Below are 27,165 nucleotides of genomic sequence, written 5' to 3' on the forward strand. Positions count from 1 at the left end.
TATTCCACAATATTACCATAAATATCCTTCTTGTCAAAAATTAATTGAACTAATGTCCTCTACAACACATTCAACAATCAAAGGTCTTGCTCTGTACAAAAAGAGAAATTTGAAAAACACAAGAAACAAACAAACATAATTTTTGTATGTATTATGTATTACGTCACATATCATGGAAACATTGTAAGTCAACTGTGTGAGATCCACAAATAAATTAGATGTAAATGTATTGTACTCTGGGCCACGAGGCCTCCAATACTGAAATAAAGAATCTTGAATCTTGAGTGCACAAACTCCACCTCCACCTCCACATCAAGGGTTACAACAAACTACACACACTTTCAAAAACAAACGACAGACCCTGCGGTGAGCTCGCCATCTTACCTCGGGGATTGATGTCTGATTGGTCGAATCACAAGGCAAACCAATCAAGCATATCGCGTTCTCACATTTCAATCACTGACCTCCAATTTCGAGTTCACTGTAGTCCAAAATAACTGCATGTCACGTATCACTTTCATTACAGCATCCATTACGTATATATGCTCTTCAAGCGAAAATGGGGATACTCGGAAATAAGAGATATTAGTTTCTAGAAATACATTGTAGTTTAATGATGAAATGTAGTAATAATGAACGAAATGGGGACCCAATACAGCCCGGTAGTGAAGTGTGACAGTAAATGTTATGTCCGCCAACGATCTTGATGGGATATTTTAAAGTTGACTTTTTTTTATCAGTAGTGCGTATTACCGTCTCCCAATGGCAATTTGAGGGAGCCTGTCCAATTCGTCTTGCAGCGCCAGGCCAAGTTCAGTCAACATGGTCGGCAGACTATGACGTTGACGTACACGTCTCACGTACGTGCCCCAGACGTTTTCAATGGGGGAATAGTCTGGGCTCATTGCTGGCCATGGCGTTCTATGGATGTTGTGGTGCTGGAGGTGAACATTGACGATTCGCGCACGGTGAGTTGAGTCAGAATGTTGGTCCCGATAGTACTGTCCAGTGACCCTTCCTTGTTATTATTCACACTGGCGTATGTTTGGGGTGAATATAAATAATGTTCATAAATTGTATTCATAATGCGCCACATCCACACCCTAGAACATGAACGAATCACGAACAATCCTATCAACGTGAGTGAGTGAGTGAGTGAGTTTGGTTTAACGCCGCTTTTAACAGTATTACAGTTATATCGCGGCGTGTCAGCTTAATGTGGGAGGAAAGCCCTAAGTGATGCAGGTCTCAGGCGTTTACCACTTCGGTGAAACCCACGAGCACGGGTATGGTGCTGACAAACCTAGAACATGAACGAATCACGAACAATCCTATCAACGTGAGTGAGTGAGTGAGTGAGTTGGGTTTAACGCCGCTTTTAACATTATTCCAGTTATATCACGGCGTGTCAGCTTAATGTGGGAGGAAAGCCCGAAGTGATGCAGGTCTCAGACGTTTACCACTTCGGTGAAACCCACGAGCACGGGTATGGTGCTGACAAACCTAGAAACATAATTGGGGCGAACCCACAATCATAGGTTTCTGGCGTGCCCAAGGGACGCAACTCTGCACAGCGAATCGCGGCGCTTAGACGACTGGGCCACCCGTGCCCCCTTGAATAATTATGGAGTTGGTGGGTCATAGTGACGACAACCCACCATGGCCCTTCCACGGCAAAATCTGTCATGATGTCTCAGGTCGACATTGGTTTGACGTTCATTTCGACGTCGCCAGAAACGCCAACGCCTCTCAAGGCAATACATCGAAAAACATGACACGTGACCAGCGACGATAACCCCAGTTCCGTCATTGTGTACATCATTGACATCTGTTGGCAATATGGCGATTTGAAAGGGACAGGAAAACACATGGCCATTGAGCATGGAGATGAACATGAAACACGCCTGCATTCTTGACGATATCCCCTTCTTTCTTTTCTAATTATAGAATGTATCTAAGGAAATTATGATTTATGTATCTTTCAATGATGATTCGAGATATTTTCACGACTGGCGTAGAAATATCCTATTTATTATATACTTTTTGTGAAGTTGTCTGCAGGAAGATTAAATTATTTCATTGTAAATGTAAAACCTTCAAGCGTAAATTCTCCCTACATAACACACAGGGACGGTTTACCACTCCCTGTAAGTACGACTTGAAATGTAGTTCCGTCTTTGCTAAATCTTAAAACATATAAACAAAAGTAACCAAAAATATTTGATGTCACTAAAATTCTTTAGTATACATTCGGATATGTTTTATATACAAAATCAACTTCATCAAAAAATAAATTTCAAATCAATCAGACGCTGTTGGTCAGGCTTCAGATGGGAATAATTCGTAATGGAGTTTGTGTTCTTGTGACCTAAAGGGAGTACAGTTTGTCATTAATTTAGTTTAGCTGTATTAGATACTGTTATTATTCTTTGTAATATGACATTTTTGCTAAATGTCACCACAACTTGGTATAATTATCATGTGTACATATATACATTTTTATTATTATGATAGGAAAAAAATGTAATGTGAGCTTATGTTTTAATACATGTAATGTTTATATTTATCATGTTTATAGGGCCTTTTTTCCATTGAATGTACCTGATACTTCCATGATCTGATTAGGAGAAACACCTTCATCCACCAGTTTCTGTACAAGGTGCTTTCTCATGCTGAAAAGTAACACATTTAATTATCAATTATTATTTTCTTATCAATTATAATATTCTGGGAAGAAATAACTTAATATGGCAAGTTTTTATACATATTCAAATTATTAGCCATTTGATTAATGGTCAATGAAAGACAATGTACACACAATTTAAATGATTTTATTGCACATAACATTTTTGAATAGTGCTATTATTAGTATCACCTGTATGGTGTGATGCGTTTGTCTTGAGCAGGTTTGGCTCCATCCTTCATCTCATTCATTATGCTGTACAATTTATTTAAGCCCATTGCAGAGTTCTTGTACCAGGGTGAACCTACCTGTTCTCCATGGTTGATGGCGAGGAAAAAAGGACTGTCTTTTTGAAGCATTGAAGTAGGACGATTTTCCCGATACATCTAGTAGCAGGCCACTGCCACTGGATCCCTGTCAGATTTTCTGGAATGCTGTTTGCACGGGGCTTCCTGCGGATGTCGTTAGGATTGGCTTCAGTAGGTGTCTTGGACTGACGCTCTGAGGTAAATGTTAAATATCCCCCCCCCCCCCCCCCCCCCCACCCCCCTTCATCTTTCTTCCTAACAGGGATGAAGAACTTGCTGAGATAATCTTCAAGGACAGGTGGCTCAATCTCTTATATAGCCCTAACCTCACCTTCCTGCGCCAGAAACTGCTTTAAAAGATTCAGGTCGTACAAGGTTTTTTTCTTTGTGTTTTCATTTGCATGTTCTTCAAGATATTTATCTAAATCACCAGTACTTATCTTTGAAAATATGTGAGTCTTATTTAGCTGGACATACTGGATAGGTTCAATTTGTTCCTGGATAGGTTTTGTTTGTTGCTGGATAAGTTCTGTTTGTTCAAGAAATCTAAAGTCCCAATCTGCCAGGAAAACATCGATTTCACTCATTTTGAGTGTGTCCATGTTTTATTAGCAGAAGACACTTACGGTTAAGGGGAGATAATTTTCAGGGGAGGTAACTCGTGTAAGAAAATAGTTCCGTCAACGTGCTATGTTCACTGCAGTGAAATATCAAGTGTTATGTTCACTGCAATGAAAATATCACTTTTCTCAACTGCAGAAAACTCAGTCTTTCACACTGTAGTATGGAATGAAAGTGCAATAATCTTGGATGCGACGTTAAACTCAATTCGCCTCACCTCGCCTTAATCGCATATGACAGACACTATCAAATGTTTTCGAGAAATCTATAAATATACAACAAAATCTACCCTTACGCCTACAGATATATTTTCTCGACAAAGAACAAATTAAAATATTGATCTTTTGTTGAATAAGATTGACGAAAACCAGCTTCATATTCGGTTAAAATATTTTGGACATGTTCCCATTTCAAAAGCCTTGCATTTAACACGACTGTGAATAGTTTAGAAAAATCCTAAAATAAGACATTCCATGATAGTAATGTGACATAGCTGACCACGGCATGATTCAGAGACACAGCTGACTAGGGTGTAATTAAGACACACAGCTGACCAGGGTGTGATTCAGAGACACAGCTGACCAGGGTGTGATTCAGAGACACAGTTGACCAGGGTGTGATTCATAGACACAGCTGACCTGGGTGTGATTCAGAGACACAGCTGACCAGGGTGTGATTCATAGACACAGCTGACCAGGGTGTGATTCATAGACACAGCCGACCGGGATGTGATTCAGAGACACAGCCGACCAGGGCGTGATTCAGAGACATAGCCGACCGGGATGTGATTCAGAGACACAGCCGACCGGGATGTGATTCAGAGACACAGCCGACCAGGGTGTGATTTATAGACCCAGCTGACCAGGGTATGATTCAGAGACCCAGCTGACCAGGGTGTGATTCATAGACACAGCTGACCAGGGTGTGATTCATAGACACAGCTGACCAGGGTGTGATTCATAGACACAGCCGACCAGGGTGTGATTCATAGACACAGCTGACCAGGGTGTGATTCAGAGACATAACTGACCAGGGTGTGATTCAGAGACACAGCCGACCGGGATGTGATTCAGAGACACAGCCGACCAGGGTGTGATTTATAGACCCAGCTGACCAGGGTATGATTCAGAGACCCAGCTGACCAGGGTGTGATTCATAGACACAGCTGACCAGGGTGTGATTCATAGACACAGCTGACCAGGGTGTGATTCATAGACACAGCCGACCAGGGTGTGATTCATAGACACAGCTGACCAGGGTGTGATTCAGAGACATAACTGACCAGGGTGTGATTCAGAGACCCAGCTGACCAGGGTGTGATTCAGAGACACAGCTGACCGGGATGTGATTTATAGACACAGCTGACCAGGGTGTGATTCAGAGACACAGCTGACCAGGGTGTGATTCATAGACACAGCTGACCAGGGTGTGATTCAGAGACACAGCTGACCAGGGTGCGATTCAGAGACATAGCTGACCAGGGTGCGATTCAGGGACACAGCTGGCCAGGGTGTGATTCAGATACACAGCTGACCAGGGTGCGATTCAGAGACATAGCTGACCAGGGTGTGATTCAGATACACAGCTGACCAGGGTGTGATTCATAGACACAGCTGACCAGGGTGAGTTTTAGAGACATAGCTGACCAGGGTGTGATTCAGAGACACAGCCGACCGGGATGTGATTCAGATACACAGCTGACCAGGGTGTGATTCAGAGACCCAGCTGACCAGGGTGTGATTCAGATACACAGCTGGCCAGGGTGTGATTCAGAGACACAGCTGGCCAGGGTGTGATTCAGAGACACAGCTGGCCAGGGTGCGATTCAGAGACATAGCCTACCAGGGTGTGATTCAGATACACAGCTGACCAGGGTGTGATTCATAGACACAGTTGACCAGGGTGTGATTCAGATACACAGCTGACCAGGGTGTGATTTATAGACACAGCTGACCAGGGTGTGATTCATAGACACAGCCGACCGGGGTGTGATTCATAGACACAGCTGACCGGGGTGTGATTCATAGACACAGCTGACCAGGGTGCGATTCAGAGACATAGCTGACCGGGGTGTGATTCAGATACACAGCTGGCCAGGGTGTGATTCAGATACACAGCTGGCCAGGGTGTGATTCAGATACACAGCTGACCAGGGTGTGATTCAGAGACACAGCTGGCCAGGGTGTGATTCAGATACACAGCTGACCAGGGTGTGATTCAGATACACAGCTGACCAGGGTGTGATTCAGAGACCCAGCTGACCAGGGTGTGATTCAGTGACACAGCTGACCAGGATGTGATTCAGATACACAGCTGACCATGGTGTGATTCAGAGACATAGCTGACCAGGGTCAGTTTGGCGTTTCCACAAAATACACAACTCTTCCTATTTCGACAGAGTGAACGCAGTCGTTCAGTGGACACGAGATCTGTTTTTTTAAGGTTAAAGCATGCAACAACTCAAACCCCATCAGTTACATAATTTTATTGTTCATTTGATTTCAAGAATATGCAGTTATTAAAAACTAAAACTGAAATTCAAACATTTCAGCTGTACAGTATTTGCACCACTGCCAGCACACCATTCATTTTGGGCATATTCCTGAACAAACTATTTATTAAATCTTCCCACCCCTTCCATAGACATCAAATAGATGCTTCCGCATCAAGTGCTGGCATAACCGAAGCAGTTCTTTTAAAATCATAACATTCAACATTACTTCAAGTTTGGGGAAACGTGCGTACTTAAGGAAACGTTAAAACCAGGGATACTACGCCCCCAACAAGCGAAATAAGGCACTGAAAGAAAATTCCTACTTAAATGACAATTCTTGTGATCTTGGATAATACCTACTACCGCACAACTTTCAATCAGAAAGACCAACACTTTTACCTCGCTTAATAACCAAGTTACATGCAGTTCCAGTCTTATAATGAATGGTTTAGAAACCAGATGGTTATTTTCGTGTAGTAGGTCTTCAAGACAGGGAGTCCCATTTCTCTAGTGAATGTCATGAGGAAGTAATGTACACATCCCCAGTTGGATGATTGCTGTTTACTTGTAATTCCTGAATACATCAACCGCAACGGTTAATGAATACATCAACAGGCACGGTTCATGCATACATCAACCGCAACGGTTAATGAATACGTCAAAAGCCACGGTTAATGAATACGTCAACAGCCACTGTTCATGAATACATCAACCGCAACGGTTAATGAATACATCAACAGGCAGGGTTCATGAATACATCAACCGCCACGGTTCATGAACACGTCAACCGCCACGGTTCATGAATACGTCAACCGCCACGGTTCATGAATACATCAACAGCCACGGTTCATGAATACATCAACCGCCACGGTTCATGCATACATCAACCGCCAAGGTTCATGAATACATCAACAGCCACTGTTCATGAATACATCAACAGCCACGGTTCATGAATACATCAACAGAGGGGTTTCAGTGTCCATGATGCAGTGCGCGGTCGCCATGTTGGTTGTCAACCTAAACAAGCGCGACACGTAAACACGCCGGAGAATATTTTTCAACCTGCCGATATGCCTGTTTCGTGTGCGGTGGTAAATTGCAGCAATCGTGCAACAAGGACAAGAAGAGTTTTTTTCAGATTCCCAGCTGACGGTTAATGAATACATCAACAGCCACGGTTCATGAATACATCAACTGCCACGGATCGTGAATACATCAACAGCTACTGTTCGTGAATACGTCCTGAATAAATCTTGACCAACCCCTTTTTTTAAAAGAGGACCCTATGCTAGAGAGGGTATATCCTAAGCCTATTACAACAATTTACACATCTGACCTCATCTCATGACCTTGACATTTGACTTCATAACAAGTGACCTCAAAGGGTCATTAGGAAGATCCCCATTGAGGAATAACATTGCACAGTGGAGACGAGGCCAGCATCACGGGACTGCCAATCATGTTTCATATCACAACAGCTGCTAATATTGCACTGGAGTATCATTTCGTGAGTGAGTGAGTTTGATTTTACGCCGCTTTTAGCAATATTCCAGCAGTATCACGGCGGGGGACACCAGAAATGGGCTTCACACATTGTACCCAATCATTTCATGAAATAAATATAAGGGAACATCTGGTTAGAGTGTGGATAAATAATGTTCAAATTTAGAAAAAAAAAGAACTGTCTTTTTTCATGCCATCCCCATCCCCTATAATAAATGACCAGTCCCTAAGAAAGAAGATATATCAATCTGTAAATTTACATTGTCCATATCATCATAGTTATTGCTAATATTTAGTTAGCAGTAATTCATGTATAGAGGATATTTCATGTGTCGAGTGAAACATGATATTTCACGAGACACATGGAATATCCTATTTATTATATATACTTTTTGTGTAGTTACCGGAAAACTAAATTATTACATTACAAATGTAAAACCTTGAAACGTAAATTCTCCCTACCTAACACACAGGTGCGGTTCACCACCTTATGTATTAGCGACTAAAAAGTAGTCTAGTGTTTGCAAAATCATAAAAATATAAACAAAAGTAACAAAAGATATATAGGGTCACGAATATTCTCGATCATACATATAGATATGATTACATACAAAATCTACTTTAACAAAAAATATTCTTGAAAACTAGGATACCGCTGTTCGAAGCGAAAGAATACAAGCTGGTTAAGTAACAAAAAAGGCGCTTTGCGAAACGAACAGATTGACGAGTTAAATGAGAAATTTACAGTTTATAACGAAATATTTTCGAGATAGTAACAAACGGCATGAAGCGATATTAACTCAATAAATGACCATCTGCCATTAGTTTGCCATGTTAATGTGGAACTAACGTAAAAGGGACGCCAATAGTGTTTGTACAGGCCAGACACTTACGATAAAGGGAGACAATTTTCTTGGTGCTTGGAGGTAACTCTTGTATGGCAAGAGTTCCGTCAAAGTGTCATGTTCACTGCAGTGAAATATCTAATGTCATGTCTACTGCAATGAAAATATACCTTTTCTCAACTTCAGAAAAGTATATAATAAGTTCAGTTACTTTGGCAGGGGTTAATACTTCTTGTAATCTTCTGCAAAATACATCGGAAGGATAACATCTAACCTCATTTGTCTGCATATATCACTGATACATTGGATTCTGAGAGCAACAAGTTGCCTCCATTGCGTAGATAATGAGAACACCATGCACGTAAGCACGCATGTATATGAACACAATCAGACATGAAATGTCCTTGATACGAATGAGTGAGTGAGTTTGGTTTAACGCCGCTTTTAACAGTATTCCAGTTATATCGCGGCGTGTCAGCTTAATGTGGGAGGAAAGCCCGAAGTGATGCAGGTCTCAGACGTTTACCACTTCGGTGAAACCCACGAGCACGGGTATGGTGCTGACAAACCTAGAAACATAATCGGGGCGAACCGGGATTCAAACCCACAAACATAGGTTTCTGGCGTACCCAAGGGATGCAAATCTGCACAGCGAATCGCGGCGCCTTAGACGACTGGGCCACCCGTGCCCCCGACTTGATACGAACACACATACACCAGGCATCATCATCGGGTCACCGAGTCCCCTCCACATATCACACAGACTTGTAAATGCTAATCTCAACTTCCGATACGTTTCCACGTAATGTTTTGGCGTCACCGTCTTACTCTTGTCCTCAACTAATGGCCAACTTTCTGACTCTGGGAATGTCAGCAGTACCAGCAATACTTCCAAACCCGTTAATCCGGACGGTACTTTTTCCAGTGAAATCATCCGGAGCAGACAATTCCGGATAAACGAGTCATTTTATGGAGCATTGAACAATATATGTATTGTATCCAGCTATCGGTCAGAAAGGGCTTCTGGATTAACGGGGGTACACTGTTTATGACATAGGCGTTCTGAATCAGTTAATGGAATGTTTACATAATGAACGATTGAACTGTTCTGTGTAAATCGCAAGGCACGTTAAGATAAGAACATCAGATGAAACATCCACCAGGCTTTGTACTACACCATGAAGTAACAAGGGTATCAAAAGTTACTTGATCACTTACATTCTACCAGAGACCAAAAGTACTCGCGTGGGCTTCAATACCAGAGTACTACATTGCACAGTTTGCGTAAAGTTTCACGCCGATTTAAGATGGTTTTCACGTCTTAATAAGTAAAATCGAAACAGGTCTTCGCCGCTTAACCACCAGGCTAAACGTTTCGTGACAAGATTACCTCGAAGTAAACACTGAATGGAGATATCCGTGTTTGATATGGCAGGACCGACTGTCAGGATCAGTCTTCCGGGTAATAGTTGCATGGATTTCGCCTGTAAGATATGTGTTGTATCAAAGTTCCCTTGAGAATGATTTCGTCAAAGTTCCCTGTAGCACTGGTAGCCGAGATAGTACCAGCAACTTCCCCACACGTCCCAGACGTAGGGTTGGATGTTTACCGTCAGTTTGAGTTTAACACGTTCCGCCTTTGTGGACATCGCAAACAGAACCTGCTGGTCCGAGTTGCTCAGCTTCAAGTCCAAGTAATGCTCCACTGCCCTTCTGTATTCCTTCACAAACTGGCGAAACACACCTCTCTCGGCGACGACAAGGCCCCCTCCCACCCACACGTACATGTTTTTAAAAATGTCTTCTGGCAGTTCCTCCATGGAATAGTCTAGATTAACTTGATTGAACGCTATTTTTTTCTCGTCAAAGTCTCGTGGAAGTGTTAACCGGAAGTCCCTCTTCCTGCTTGTGATTAACCGGAAGTAACCCACATCCACCCACATGTAATATTTGGTATGGAAGACGTCACTCTCTATGGCTTTCTCAACACAGGCGTACTTTGCATTCTGAACACAGGGGTATTCTGGAACAACTGTATTTGGCTGGTATTTCGGATAGTTCGGGTTAGAATAAATGTCACGGACTTTGTCCAAATGGTCAAAAGCCCACAACTGGTTCTTTTCAATCTTGATGATTTTTGTGATGTTCATCAGGTGTTGTCGCATGTCGGTGAACAGTCTGACAAACTGGTCCGAGTCCGTGTATACAACCAGTGGGTTCATGAGATGCTTGTACACCGTGGCCCACTCCAGATACAGCGTGGGGCCGAAGACGGTCCCCCCGTCCCCTTTGTTGAAACGGCCGAGATTGAGGTAGGCGGTTACTACTGTGATATCGGGTGGTACTCGTACATCTCCGTCAAATGACGGAAATGTCCGGAGAGGGACGAAGCCAAGTATGCATGGCGGTTGCTGCAAGAAAAATAATATAACATAATCTTATTTCGTGAAAGTAACCTTGCTTAAATCCATAAAATTTATAACCAGAATTATTCAGATGAGATTTTGTATCGATATTAGATACAAGACATGTTTTTTTTAAAAACTATGAGCCTGAATTTATATTTGAGAAAAAACCCTTCGCACCAATGTCATTTTTGTGGTCACTTTAAAAAGATTTTAAAGATCTGTTTTTAAGATCGTTAAACAGCATGGTAGCATGATAACACAAGTGCGAGGAGTTCAACATCGTTTTGAACCACATAACAGTCACAATATGACGAACAGGAAGAATTTCCGGGCTCTTAGCATATAAGAATAAGTATTAAAGCTTGTTCAATGCGAGCAGAACGTTAATCTTGCCTTGACCATACAAACCGATAGTTTGAGCACCAGATCACAAATGAGAGTTAATGGATGCCTCCATCCATCCAAGTACGATTCACTCTCAGCAGTCACATCGACCGATCAGTCCCCCCTGGGTTGTTCCAACGCCTTCCCTACGCTGTAGGTCGGATTCTTACGTGCGTTGATAATTTATACTTACTACTGAGAACTTGACACACACGATGGCGAGAAGACAGCCGACGAAGATCTTCAAACAGCGTCGCCAGTTGTGCTTAATGGTCATAATGTTTCCAAATTCCGACATCCCACTGAAAACACAACACAAATATATACAACCATATACCTGTAGTGTTAAGCGCTTGAACGGCATTGTAGTCGGCTCTATCACAGCTAATTTGGATGGACTGATCCGTCATAAACACTTGCAAAGGCAAGTAAATTGTTCAACTGACAACACACGGAAACATATGGCACAAGTCGATAAAGGGAATTGCATCGGACATAATTTTTGTCACTGATATCAGGGGGTTCAGGTGGTTATGGGGGGTGGGCTTGCCCCCAGCACAAATCCTTGTAATAAACGTTTTCGTGAGTAAATGTCATGTTCAGTTAATGAAAAACACATGTCTGTTGAAGTGTGGCCCTGATGGATGTAAATGGACGAGGGTGCAACACGCAATTATGTTTATGAATTGCTTTGATATTCAATCCTACTAAACAATACAAACGCAATCAGGGTAATGTTTTCCGCTTATTTTACACTTTATCACCTTACGTCTCAAATGACCACGATAGCATCCAACAAATATGGTCGACAGGTATCCGATATAATGCAAGTGTACTCTGTTTGCAATCCGGAAGTACAATTAAGCTCAGTCAAAACATCACTGAAATACCTTGTAACAAATGGCAAATTGATGACAAATACTCGCTTCCGAACTCGGCCCCTCAAACACATGCATAAAATCAAAGACACCGTCAGGCTTTGGAGACTAGCACTCAATCGATCACATTACACAATTACATTTTGACCCTTCTTTGACTGAGAAATTATATTCCAGACGGGTTATCGCAGAACACATACATATATCATGCTTCTTTCGAGGAGTCAGATGGCGACTATTTTCAGACGCCTATTAGTCAAAATGTTGACATTGTTGAGAGCTGTCGGCAATGGAAAATAAAAGCGCCGTATTATACCTCACCTCACCTCATTAAACTCACCTGTTCTCAACAAACTTCCAAAATGAATACTATTAATATACGGCATTAAAACAAATAGGTTCGTTCCAGGAAATCGCTGTGTAAGCAAGACATGTGTCGTTTCCATGGCTACGGATGAAGCCAAAAGCTTTATTGCAGAAATCGAGATTGTGAATTGTTCTGGGGGATATAAAAAATCCACAATCAATAACTACTTTCATATGGCGAAAAATGTCACGTTGCTAAAACAAGTCCTCGCGCACACTTGAACAAATACTGAATAAATAATATCTCGTTCGTTTCTGTAGCAACTGCAGTTAAGAGCACGTACGTTTTGACAGTGTCGCAGTACTCCAGCATATTGCTGAAATATTGCTGAAAGTGGCGTAAAACCATACTCATAAACAGGCTTCCTCTTGAATACAACACCTTGTGCCCAATTGCCTAGACTTATGCTCATGCTATCAATCACTGGATTGTCTCGATTATGTTCAGACCGCCGTCGTATAGCTGGAATATTGCTGAGTGCGGCGTTAAACAACAAACAAACAAACAAAACAACACCTTCTGGCATCACAGACTTTCAGTGATACATTCATACAATTTTCACCGCTATTTTGCAAGAGTCAACAGTTGTCAAAAGTTTCTATCAGGAGACTGGGGACGTTACCGGTGTCCACATTAAATAATGCATGGTTCGGATGTTTTTATTTGAAATAAAGGGTACATGGAAATCGGTAGGTCCCAAGTCTTCCGTTTGTTTGTTATTTAAAGCCGCACTCGGCAATATTCAAGCTATGTGACGGCGGTCTGTAAACAATCGAGTCTGGACCAGACAATCCAGTGATTGTCATCATGAGCATCGAGCAAAACCCAAATTTTGAAAATCATCTGTTTCTTCCCCAAAACATGTACATGCCGATGACAGGGCATACCAAGAGAAGAACCGAGTCAACTACGTGATTCACTTTCTGTAGGAGATGAGTTTCACTATCAGATGTGAAGCCCTTCTCCAACAAAAAATACTACTCGTGGCCCAATATTTTTAAACTCTGTAGACCTGTGTCACCCAAAATGTAAAAAAATATAAGATTTTTTCCTGACATGTATGTCCATGTAAGTTAATTATAAAGAACCTCTGATCTTGTCACTCGTCATGTTGATATGTTTGGATTTTCATAAATATTTGGATTTTCATTAATATATACACGGACTTTGACGAGTGAGTGAGGTTTTACGCCGCTTATAGCAATATTCCAGCAATATCACGGCGGGGAACACCAGAAATGGGCTTCACACATTGTACCCAAGTTGGGCTATCGAACTCGGGTCTTCGGTGAACTTTAACGGCATCATTCTCCAGGAAACTTCCATACATCACATAACTTATAGCCGACATACATGCAACTGTAACCCGGAAGACTGATTCTAACAGTCGGTTCTGCCATATCGAACACGGATGTGTCGATTCAGTGTTTACTTCGAGGTGACCACGTCACGAAGTTCGGGTTCGATTCTTGTTTGTTTGTTTGTTGTTTAACGGCAGTCATTGACATCGTGAGCATCGATCGACGCACTTGGGACCGATGACATGTATCAACCAAATCAGCGTGCCTGACCACCCGATCCCGTTAGTCGCCTCTCACAAGAACAGTCGCCTGTTACGGCAAGCATGGGTTGCTGATGACCAATTCTAACCCGGATCTTCACGGGTCGGTTTCGATTCTACGTATTATACATAATATTATCGTGGTACGTGTGATTTGATAAGGATGGGTGATAAATAGCTGTAGATACAGATATATTACAGGCATTAACGTCTAAACTTTGCCTTACTCTAACAATTGATACTGGTCCTGTCCCATGTGCGTTATCGGTTTGACCCTTGGCAGATTAAAGATACAGGGCCCACTTGCACAAAGCGATCTTAGGCCTAAGACTATCGTATGCCTATGTTAACATATGTGAGTTACGATCATCGTGGGTCCTGGGCCCACTTGCACAAAACGATCTTAGCGCTAAGATTATTGTAAGCCTATGTTAAAGTATGGGAGTTAAGATCAGCTTAGCGCTATGATCGCTTTGTGCAAGTGGGCCCAGGTCTGTTAGTTGTAATGTTCCCTTATTTGACAATTTCCTTCTGAATATGCGGCATGTAACGTGATACACGCTAATTGCCCTTTCTTTTATACTGGTATGTTATATGCGTATCGGCAGCTGACGAAAGGCTTTGTCTCGCATACAATGGATCTTGCAAAACAAAGCATTTGGTTATAGGTGTTACTATAACTACTCCTTTCCAATGAAACTTGCACTGTGTTTTATATCCTTGATCCACAACCATGCTCTGTATTACTTACTACGTATTATGTTTTACGTAAGTGAAAAATGTCTACTGTGCATTCCAAAAATAATCATAAAATTATATCCATAAATAAATGTTCTGTTTTATAAAAAATACCTATCCAGAGTCACTTTTAAACAGTGATAAATGAACCTGTGATAAATAAATCTGGAATAGACAATACCTCAACTAAATCCCTATTGCTTAGGGGGGCACGGGTGGACAGGCGTCGAAGGCGCCGTGATTCGCTGTGCAGAGTTGCGTCCCTTGGGCACACCAGAAACCTATTATTGTGGGTTTGAATCCCGGTCCGCCCCAATTATGTTTCTAGGTTTGTCAGCACCACACCCGTGCTCGTGGGTTTCACCGAAGTGGTAAACGTCTGAGACCTGTATCACTTCGGGCTTTCCTCCTACATTAAGCTGACACGCCGTGATATAACTGGAATACTGTTAAAAGCGGCGTTAAACCCAACTCACTCACTTAATGGATTATCACGGCTTTCTGATCCTTATACCTTAACAATAGCGACTGTCGCTGTGGGACCACCTCGTTGGCTTGTTGGCATGGTAGCGGTGATCAGTGGGATATTTGATGCTGGCCTTGAAAGCTCCATAATGACTCATAATTCATGAAGCTAACTCTGGTTAGAATTACATGCGTGGTCTCCATCAACCTATGCTTGTCGTATATATGCGGCGACTAACGGGATCGCTGACTTGGTTAAAGTATGTCATCGTATCCCTATTGCGTGGATGCTCAATCGCTGCATTGTCTGATCTAGAATCGTGTATTTACAGACCGCAGTCATACAGCTGGAATGTGGCTACACAAACCAATGATTGATATTATGAGCATTGGTAGCCATCGGTGGACTAAAAATACTTGGACCAGGTAAACCGCCCAGTGCTTGGAAGCGTTAGTGAAAGTGAATAGGTGAGTTGGGTTTATCTCAGTATTCCATTCATATCACGCCGTGTCAGCTTGATGTTGGAGGAAAGCCCGAAGTGACGAAGGTCTCCGACGGTTAACACTTTGGTGAAACCCACGAGGCCGGGAGTGATGCTGACATCCTAGAAACATAATCAGGGCATACAGGACCTCACCCCAACATTACTGGGGTTTTCTGGACGCCTAAGGGACACAACTCTGCACAGCGAATAGCGGCGCCTTAGACGACTGGGTCACGAAGTCAAAGATCCATTTATTACATTAACAAGTTCTTAAAACAGTATGCCTCGTGCACATTGTATGCACCTCCATGCATATTCACGTATCTGTTTTAACTGAAAAACTGATTTTTTTAAAAGTTTCCCATCTCCAACCCCAACCAGCAAGAGAGCGGTCGGGCGAAAAAGAATAAACAAAAACAATGTTGTTGCAATCCCCACCAGCTATGACAGGTTAACTGTCGTCATATGAAAGAAGCGGATGTTTTTTTAAAGTTCTTTCGAGTAGTATACTGTCAGAATAATTTACTGTAGTTATAGGGACACCTAAGCATTGTTAAACATCGCTTGATCTTAGTCCAAGATGACGCATATGTAAATATCTGTCCGGGGTAGAATAGGTCTTCAGCAACCCATGCTTGTCGTAAGAGGCGACTAACGGGATCGGGTGGTCAGACTCGCCGACTTGGTTGATGCATGTCATCGTATCCCAACTGCGTGGATCGATGCTCATGATGTCAAGCAGTGGATTGTTTGGCCCAGACTCGATAACGTCGACTGGATTGTCTGGTCCAGACTCGAGACGTAAATAATGCGAAATCGCATTAAAGCGATGCATACATCACCCACAACCACACACACATAATGCGTTGGCAAAGTGTCAAGATAATGTAGATGATCGGTCCGTCATTTGTCAAGAGTAATCCAGCAAAACACGGAACCAACGTGAATGTTCAACACACGAGCTGAAATGCAGATACACAGACATATATGGATTGTATACATCGTTTGTGAGCCTTGTGAAATGTATACCGTGCCCCCCCCCCCCCCCCCCCCCCACAACACACACACACACCGTCTCGTGTCGAGAGGACCACATAGTAAATCAAGCACAGCTGTCACAGCACGACCTACCTACCTCAATGGTTCATCATGTAGCCTGTAATTCTCACAGATCAGCTTGGTGAAAGTCTAAATTTCAGACGGAAACACTCCCCAGCGACACGTTCGACGCGATCCCTCATTCTCTCGCATCCTGATCCACAGTCACGTGGTCCGTTACCATCACAAAGTGACCAGATGTCCATCTTGTGTTACATGCTCCCGAACACTGATTAGAGCCGAATGACAAACACTCCCGGACAGATGGGAGCTGACCTGGTAACGATTGGTCATCTCAACTAAATGTAGTGTACTGTATACCGGAGTTCTGAACTGGTCAACCAGATCGCACTGTCCCCAGGGAAAACACCGACAGCAGAGTGATGGGCGCCCGTACTCGCCCACAGCAGAGGAGCGATGTGACCGGTGTGTAGGGTGTGTGCATACCCCGACGATTTGCGCGATATCGGGCGAGATATCAAGACACATACGGAGGTTTTCCGGCATCCATTGGATATGCATACGCATGAAATTGTCTCTGCATAAACTCACCCTAATCCTATCACACTTGTACGTCTCGGGATCAATAAACCTAGGCAGGACGTGAAGACGGTTTTGTATTACAGGACTGGGTTTGTTGGCGGTGAACGCGAGACGCCAGATTGGGTTGACTACTCCACGGTGGATCGCCTCTCTCCAACGCGGATGTATATTGATTTTGCAGCACAATGTGTAGCGCACCAGGTCCTTTAGAGTTAGATGTCAGTAAATGGGGGACATGTAACACACGGCGATATACATCATGAGTAAGATCTCAGGCGTGACGAACTAATTATTCATTCTTCGAAACTAACAATGAACAAATAATAAAAATGTGTTCTCTGCATTGCAGCGGTAAAAAAAACTAACATTTAAAGTCCACGAGTCCTCATAATGATAGCACACAGCAAAACCTTTAAAAATGGCAAATTTCTACTGGTCCTTATGATACATTAACTATTGGGCATGCAGTTTGGAAAGGACTACGGGATTAGTGCCAATTCCTAACACTGCACTGGTGTCGCAAAAGGTGCCTTAAAGGGCAAGTTCACACGGAAATGAACCAATTTTTCTTGTACTTTTTCCACATTAAAAGTGTTAACATAGAAGTGTCATAGACAAAAATATAAAAACATCAAATTTAATTAACATATTTTTTGCATTTAAACGATTTATATTTTTCACATTTACCAAGTGTTCTATTTCCATAACAAAAACACCATGGCTTATGCCCCTTGCAATATGACGTCATTGGTGCCAATTGATAAACATTATGACGTCATCATGCTTTGTTAGAGCCGCTTCACGTGGTGTAGGTACAGTTTTGTGATTCTAGCGTCTCAGATGCCAGCCAGAATTGTGTTATGTTGAGTCACCACTGCGCCGGAATGTGTCGTAGACCATGTTGTTTTACCGCAAACTGGTCCTTGATATCTTTTGCGTTGAGAATAGACAGGGACCCAGTTGAATTGGCACCAATTACGTCATAATCTAAGGGGGATAACTCAGGCCTATTTCGCTCGTAAAACGAAGGCTTCATAACGGCATATCATTTTAACACTATTGTGAGCTTCCTACTTTCACTGTGAAAAAAAATGAGTGTATATTTTCAAACACAGATACTAACTAATTCTAAAATTGCGTTTTGTTTAGAAAAAGAAAGAAAGTGATTTTTGCGTGTACACTTCCCCTTTAACTGTGTATTGGGTGACAAATAAGGCAGTCACTAGAGTTGTTTGTTTGCTTCTTTGAACAGTGTACGGTCATTATACACTGAACAAACAAAACAGTTAAGGAAGTAGTACAGGTAATGGGGGTTCTGGCTCACTTCAACTGGAGCCAGATTTATATACCCATACTGCTACTACAGATGGAATTTTTTATGCAAAAATGACGATGCGATTTAACGATAGTCATGAGACGTATTACAAGAAACATCAATATTAATTAATAATGGATAAAATTTACTATAGCCCACGAGGATATTGGAAAGGTATAGGAGCAATACAAAAATTAGCCACCGCGGCTAAGGTATCTAAAGATGTGGCCAAGGATTGGTTAAAGAAACAAGCGATGTGGCAAATATACTTACCAGCACCGCGTTATATACCGAGGAAGAAGTTTGATATTTTTACAACGAATGAAGTTCATCAGGCTGACCTCTTGTTTCTTCCCCACGATAAGGTAAAACGCAAAACGTATAAATACGCTTTAACCGTAGTGGATGTGGCTAGTCGATACAAAGAGGCTGAACCATTAAACTCGAAAGATTCAACAGAAGTAGCTAATGCACTGAGTCGCATATATAAACGCGGACCATTAAAATGGCCTAAGCTATTTCAAGTAGATCCTGGTCGCGAGTTTATGGGATCGGTGACTAAACTGTTAACAACTCACGATGTCGAAATCAGGCGTGGTGAAAAAGAGGCCCACCGCAGTCAAGCTATCGTTGAAAGATTTAACCGGACATTAGCGGAACGTTTGTTTGGCTATCAGTATGGGATCGAAATGAAATCGGAACGATTGAGATCAAGCGAATGGGTGACACGATTATCAGCTGTTGTATCAGCGCTGAATAATGAAGTAACGAGATTAATCGGGAAGAAACCATCCGATGTGATTAAAATGAAATCCGTGACTTCCGAATCTTCAGCATCGAGGAGAGGCAAAGAACAAAAACTTCCAGTAAGCGTAAGATATTTATACCAGCCCGGTGAACTCGAAGGAGGCCTACATGTACGTCGCGCAACCGATCCGATTTGGTCCCTTAAGACATATAACATTAGTCGATTGGTTATGAAAGAAGGAGAGCCTATTCTTTATTATCTTAAAGATGGACCGGGCAGGGCATTTGTACGAGAAGAGTTGCTCATAGTTCAAGACGATACAGTATTACCGCCCTAAACAACCATAAGCATAGGTAGTTACACCATCCTTATCAATCCACCTCTTTGTATCTAAGGGGGATAATGATGTCTTGTTAATTCTTAATCCATATATCCTGTGATTGTAACTTCTTAAAGAGTTCATCTCGTGTTTGAATGTTCTACCGTTGAATAATGCTTCTTAATACTGTTCGTGTTTGATATGCTTTTTTACCACATACTTCTTAACACCCTTAGCTTTTCTTATCTCTCCATTATCGGACTTCTTTATAGAATACATCTTAGGTCTAAATCCGACATACTCCGCTATAGGGGTCCCAGCACATTCATCCTTCATCTTACCCAACACCTTTTTATTTACTACTCTGTGCAGTGGATTATCTTTTGGGTAATCGCTCGTGTCATACATATCTTTTTTTTCTGCCATATCTTTATACACATCCTCGGTTTGTATTTCCATCAACAAAGAATCTGTGTCGGTATATAACACCTCGCATCTATCGCCGTATTGCTTCTTAAGTTCGTTGTAATAAAAGTCATACATTAAGTGTTTTGACAAGTCGAGAATACTCATACCGACGTACACCGGTCTGTTGAATTTTATATTACTCTTCTGCATATGCAACGCGGCCAAGTCGTTATCGAATATCTTACTTCTGTTAAAAGCCGGACTGGCTATAAGTTTCCTGAGTCTTTTTCCTCATTAGATCTGACTAATTTAACATCAACACGCTTCCTTAGATTCTCCATAGTTTTACCAAATACTGAGTTATTCATGAGCTTATATAGATTCTTTTCAAAATCGCTGGTAGCCATCTTTCTTAAAACTGTGTTCAGTCTTATATAGGGCTCCATCCAAGGGCTTTGATCAAACTTTAGAAATCTATGTATTTTCTTTAGTTTCATACCTAACGATAGATATAACTGGAGATTTCTGTAGTGAACTATATATTTTGACTTATCCATCAAATTTGGTACGAGTTTTTCTACGTTAGCTAACCTAGTATCACCCATCAAGGAGTGTTGATATTCCGACATCCATTCTTTATTAACCATTAATCTTTCTGGAGCTAGCGGATAACTGTTATGATCTTTATGTAAGGAATTTGGATATTCCAAGTCAACTTCTAGTATTTATCCTTTATTCACATTGATATTATGGATATCATTCACATCGACCCACTCAAAACCACCCGTGGGTAAAGGTTGACTCATAGCCCATCCGTACAAATTGTTGGCGTCGAGATATAATATGTGCGTGTCGGGTTTACTCAGATCATATCCTTCCACTAATTTATTATTAGCCTTAGAATACCTTTTCGCTACTATCAATATACCACCTCTTAATCCTTTCTCAATAAACAAGTGCATATCGTAATCGGTGTGTAGTTTTAGTTCCACACCGGTCTTCTTCAACAATGCATCCCACGATAGTCCGGGACTGGAATAGTACCATGCCGGATCCAAGCCGTATTGTTTTAAACATGTCTTTCGAAATATCTCGAATATATCGGCGAGTAACAGTACATCGGTTTTTAAGTACAGATGGTGATAATCGCCTAAATTCTTACAACCTAATTTATCCCACACCGTCAGAGCGTGTTCATAATCGGCATCTGTTATTTTAGATTCTGTTAAGTTACTATAGAATGATTCAAGAGGTGGTAATTTAGTTTCGTCGAATCTAGACCAATCATCCATATATTCGTAAGGATATACACCTTTTCTCAGCAACAAATGAGTGAGTGAGTGAGTGAGTGAGTTTGGTTTAACGCCGCTTTTAACAGTATTCCAGTTATATCGCGGCGTGTCAGCTTAATGTGGGAGGAAAGCCCGAAGTGATGCAGGTCTCAGACGTTTACCACTTCGGTGAAACCCACGAGCACGGGTATGGTGCTGACAAACCTAGAAACATAATCGGGGCGAACCGGGATTCGAACCCACAATCATAGGTTTCTGGCGTGCCTAAGGGACGCAACTCTGCACAGCGAATCGCGGCGCCTTAGACGACTGGGCCACCCGTGCCCCAGCAACAAATGACGGCACCGATCAGTATATTGATTTGTTATCGCATGGTCATCGGGATTGTTCGCATTAGCTAAATTGTCCAGGGAAGATAACAGAAACTGTACGGAGTCTATGAATCTAAGTTCATTACTTTGCTTTATTCTGTCTTTCCCATCCTTGTCCGTATAATGTATAGTTTTAGTCAACGAGAACGATATATATATTTTTCCATATTATTAGGAATACACGTTAAGCCACCATCGGTCTTTGAGACAGCTTGCATAATGAGATGAGAATCGTATCCTCTAAGGTTATGAAACACAACGGGGATGGGTATTGTTTGAGAATTCATTTTTAGTTACACTCGGTATGCGCGGCTTCCCGATAATTACCCGTGACGTGGCAATGATCTCTTACGGGATCCCCATTCAGGGGTTTATCACAAACATGACAACTCGTTGACTTCTTATAGGCCCTCCAATCATCCCTCGTCATACACATGGGTTTCTTACGCGATAAATTTTCCCTGATTATTCTCTCTTCATTTTGTGGATATTCTAGGAACTTTCCCGCTGCATCGGGACCTCTGTAAATCACGGGCGGGTTTGTTTTCCAATCATACATTACAACTGAAACAGAGTTAGTTTTTACACTAAAACTGATAAAAACCTAGAATGACTTTCGGGGAATTAGCCACGGGATCAACACACCTTCAAAGACAAACAGAGAGAGGTTCTCAGGCAAAGCAGGAATTTCTTTATTAAATGTTTTCATCATCATCAAGCATATAGACATAGTCAGACAATCTCCTTCATCATCATCAAGCATATAGACATAGTCAGACAATCTCCTTCATCATCATCAAGCATATAGACATAGTCAGACAATCTCCTTCATCATCATCAAGCATAATGACATAGTCAGACAATCTCCTTCATCATCAACAAGCATATAGACATTGTCAGACAATCACCTTCATCATCATCAAGCATATACACATAGTCAGACAATCTCCTTCATCATCATCAAGCATATAGACATTGTCAGACAATCACCTTCATCATCATCAAGCATATACACATAGTCAGACAATCTCCTTGATCATCATCAAACACAAAGACACAATCAGACAAATAATTAAGCGGTGATACAAAAACTGTTAAGATATTCGTTGTTATTACTTGCCCGTGAAGAGATCACCCGTTTAATAAACATACAGCTTTATTACACATTGTGTAATACCAAAACGCGTGCTTATGTACTCTCGGAACACGTTTCATGAACAAATATTGAAAGCTCTCAACATCCCTTGGCATATTCAACGACATTGTGTGTGGAGATGATAGATCACTGGGAGGAGCTTATGCACACTCGATGACCCCATCAACCTTGTTGCTAGGCTGACGTCACATGGCATTGTTTCGCCGATGGATCTTGCAACAAAATTCAACAAATTACGTCATCGGGTATTGTGACGTCATTGTAAACTTTGAGCTGCAAGGCCCCGTTCCACAAGGCGATCGTACACTAGCGCAACGAGAGTCTTTAGTCTAAGTTAAATTATGTGAGTTGTGATAGCCTTAGCACTACGATAATTTTGTGTGACGAACGCCTGAATTCTAAAGGTGGAGCATTGTATGATATTAAATTCATACGTTTCAACTTTTGACGTGTTTGAAGTATTATTCTGTTAAACTCAATTGGATTATGCCATGGATCGTGTAGGTGTCAGCCTATTTACACTCAACAGTATAATTCTAAAAACATTATAAATGACAAGTAATAAATAAAATACTAAACTCGCTCTCGTGTAAAACCAATTTTATGAAACTCGTGAATAGTTGTGGTATCTGACTCGCTTTCGCTCGTCAGATACCAGAACTATTCACTCGTTTCATAAAATTGGTATTACACGGGAGCTCGTTTAGTATTCTATATTTATATAATAGGAATGAGTTAATAAACAATTACTTTCTATGTGATTTCACTTTGAGAACAATGCATTAACTTCAGAGACGTCTCAGTACCTATTCAAGTTACAGCCTAATATAACATTGCATAAGATTACGTAACACATTTATAATGAAAAATACCATTTGTAAGATAATAACAAGGTGTAAAGTGTAAGCTCAACTGATTGGATATTCATTTATATCATAGCAGTGAACATTAATATTTGATATGATGCAGACGTTATAATCAATTCACATTAAATTACTCCTTTAAAATTACTCATAATGTTTGGTCTATATATTTAAGGTACTCATAAATAACATCTGAACAATGTTTACAAAAAGCATTCATATGAAAGATTATAACAACACCTTTCTTGAACAATGACATGTCTAATAACTTATTTTACGTTAAATACGGTACATGTGACGTCATGAACTGATTCAGATGTACACTTCAGAGATAATAGCGAATACAAGATTTAATACGGTAAACAATACTGGGACCTGCATTCAATGACTGAATACACTATACTAAATTCAGATAACAGCTATGCGCAAAATGATTAAATACGGTACGTGACGTCACTGCCGAGCGCTGGTGAGTGTGCCGTATGTAACAATGAGCCGCCTGTGCATGCCCCGCCATGCGGGCCGAGCTTATACAAATCACACATGACTGAATACCGTATTTGAAACTTGAAATATATATGAATTAAAACTGATTATTAGTGAACGTATGTTCTATTGTGAATGTTTATGAAACTTAGTGGAGATTTCGCCTAACAGAGAAATTGCTTGTGAACTGTAATTTAGAAATGGATATAAACACTGCTATAGGAAAGCCTGTTTCATTATAACTATTCTACAACATAAAACTACTACGTTATCTGTAGCGTCCAAATCATGCTTAAAGTATAGTGTCTGAGATATTCTATACAGCGTCCATTTATCTTACCGAATGGAAATAATATGCATAATTTGGAAAACATAAATTTATTAGGTATTGCTTAATTTGCGTGCATTTATCTAGAACAAAAAGTTACGTTCAAGTATTGTAGTCTAGTGCCATGCCCTCACAAAGTAGTTACCTAATAAGAAATATATTTTGGGCTACAGATACGAATAATATACTTTGCTGTACTTGCACTGATCTGGTTTTGTATATAAAGAATATATTTGATGCATGAACATCGGATATAAGTTATATTCTAGAACCGTATTTATCAGGCATAAAAACGCAAACAAATATACATAACGTAAATTATATAGAGCAACGGGATCATGTTAATGCATATTGACGCATTTAACGTTGGTGCATTATAAAACCACTCTACTAACGATACAGCATACAATAAGGTAAATAACACGACACACATATGAATACTGGTCCTACCGATACACGGACAATAATTCATACATTATTATAATGCACGCTATTCACATTGAAACATGATAATTATGAAGCATCCACGACACCTGTGATTAATAATTACAAATGTATTTGCCTAGTAGTTTTTAACCCGATAAATAAACATGTGGGATACGAACGCTAATTGTGGAATAGTAATATTTCTACATGCGACGCACGCACATAAATTACTGTAGTTAATTTGTGTCAGTAAAACTTGAATAATATGCAGCTTAGATTCGCACGTCATTTCGAATACATAGAGTATAAGTTCATTGTTCAAGCAAGATATTCATACAAAATTAAGACAATTTTAAGCAAGTTCAACCTAAATGGCAAAGTAACAAGTAAAAGTGACTTACCTTCAAAGACAAACAGAGAGAGGTTCTCAGGCAAAGCAGGAATGACTCACAGTCGATTTCCCCCTATATTTATACCTGAGACCTCCTTTGGTAATCTGAAGGCAAGTCTATACGTGCATGTCCAGTTTGAGTGAGTTTGTGAGTTGGGTTTAACGCCGCTTTTAACAGTATTCCAGTTATATCACGGCGTGTCAGCTTAATGTGGGAGGAAAGCCCGAAGTAATGCAGGTCTCAGACGTTTACCAATTCGGTGAAACGGGTATGGTGCTGACAAACCTAGAAACATAATTGGAGCGAACCGGGATTCGAACCCACAATCATAGGTTTCTGGCGTGCCCAAGGGACGCAACTCTGCACAGCGAATCGCGGCGCCTTAGACGACTGGGCCTCCCGTGCCCCCTGTCCAGTTTGAAATTTGAGACTTTGGACTTATAAAGACTGATAACGGTACACTGGTAAGTGTCAAACGCGCTGACCACTACCAGTTGTTATTCAACATGTAATTAAAGTTTCGCCCACCGACCTGTTTCAGGCGGCGTAAATCTGAAGTGCCAGATGTTGTTATACAATTTCTTATCGCTAGTATGTACCGACAGGTCTTTAATGGTTAACCGACAACTTATGAATTGAAGGCGAATTTGACAAAAAGTTGAATAAAATATAGCAATTTTAGCACTGTTACACAACTATATATCCAAACCAACAAGAAATATGTTCTTGAGTTTTGTATGTAAAACTGCTATCTTGATTATCTTGATTGCTTCGGTCGGTATTTTCTATAGGTTTGATAAGCGCTTCGAAGTCAGCGTAAATTATGTACGGTATTTGCATTTGATTACAATAATGTTCAAATTTTAATTTACTTTTCCCCTCTTTAGGCATATCGATCCTGATAGCAGTCTGTCCAACACCTCTACAGTCTTCTTTATGCGCTTCTAATAGATCCTGTCTGCTGTACCCATGCAGGCATCTTTCGCAGAAATATTTCTTTTCTTTATGGGTTGTTTGATCGTATAATAGTCTGCTTAAACTCTTTATCCATGTATAATGATATTTACCATCTTTTTCGATAAGAAATGAATTGATTCTGGGAATATGTTCCGGAGCGGAGCTTATCCTATGTACAACAATTCCTTCAGAAGAATGTCCGAAACATTTATAGCTAAATTATATTGCTTTTCCACCTTATCAATTTGTGAGATTGGTGTAGGTTCGTCTATACCATCAAAGTTGAGTCCATGGTTTCGGATTTTTGTCTATCGGGAACAATGCAGATCTTATCGTAATTCTTAACAGTCATCGCCTTTATTTTTTACATTAATTATGGCTTTTTTCTTCTTATAATACGGGGGTAAATCTATATAAGAACCACCTCTGAAAGGCATATAATTAGCTATATCTAAATATAAACTATCGATTTTATCCACACCCCAACCTGAACCAGTTTGTGCATAATTGTGTAGCTATAAATAGCAACTGCAGACAACCCAAACACTATAAATGCTATCTCACGGTCCTCCTGAGCCTCTGACGGTGTATAAAACTGAGAGAGTGTTGGCCTCGGCATTGGGTCATGTGTCTTTCCATAAACGAGGAAGTATTCATGCATGGCAGATTCAACATCCTTGAACGTTTGAATTGAATGTCCTTGTTTAAGCAGTTCATCATTAA

General features: G+C 41.0%; 1 protein-coding gene across 1 annotated transcript; it reads right to left on the reverse strand.

Moving 5' to 3' along the window:
• Positions 1 to 6,081: 6,081 nt before the first annotated feature.
• LOC124142449 lies at positions 6,082 to 17,443 on the reverse strand. Its single transcript, XM_048388950.1, has 3 exons — positions 17,391 to 17,443; positions 11,440 to 11,548; positions 6,082 to 10,865 (listed from the first exon to the last, which is right to left on the reverse strand). Exons 2-3 carry the CDS (start codon positions 11,542 to 11,544, stop codon positions 9,984 to 9,986), a joined length of 987 nt encoding a protein of 328 aa, XP_048244907.1. The 5' UTR covers positions 11,545 to 11,548; positions 17,391 to 17,443; the 3' UTR covers positions 6,082 to 9,983.
• Positions 17,444 to 27,165: the final 9,722 nt, after the last annotated feature.

The sequence above is a fragment of the Haliotis rufescens genome, unplaced genomic scaffold (assembly GCF_023055435.1).
Source record: "Haliotis rufescens isolate VD_foot unplaced genomic scaffold, xgHalRufe1.0.p SCAF_8, whole genome shotgun sequence".
Lineage (NCBI taxonomy): Eukaryota > Metazoa > Mollusca > Gastropoda > Lepetellida > Haliotidae > Haliotis > Haliotis rufescens.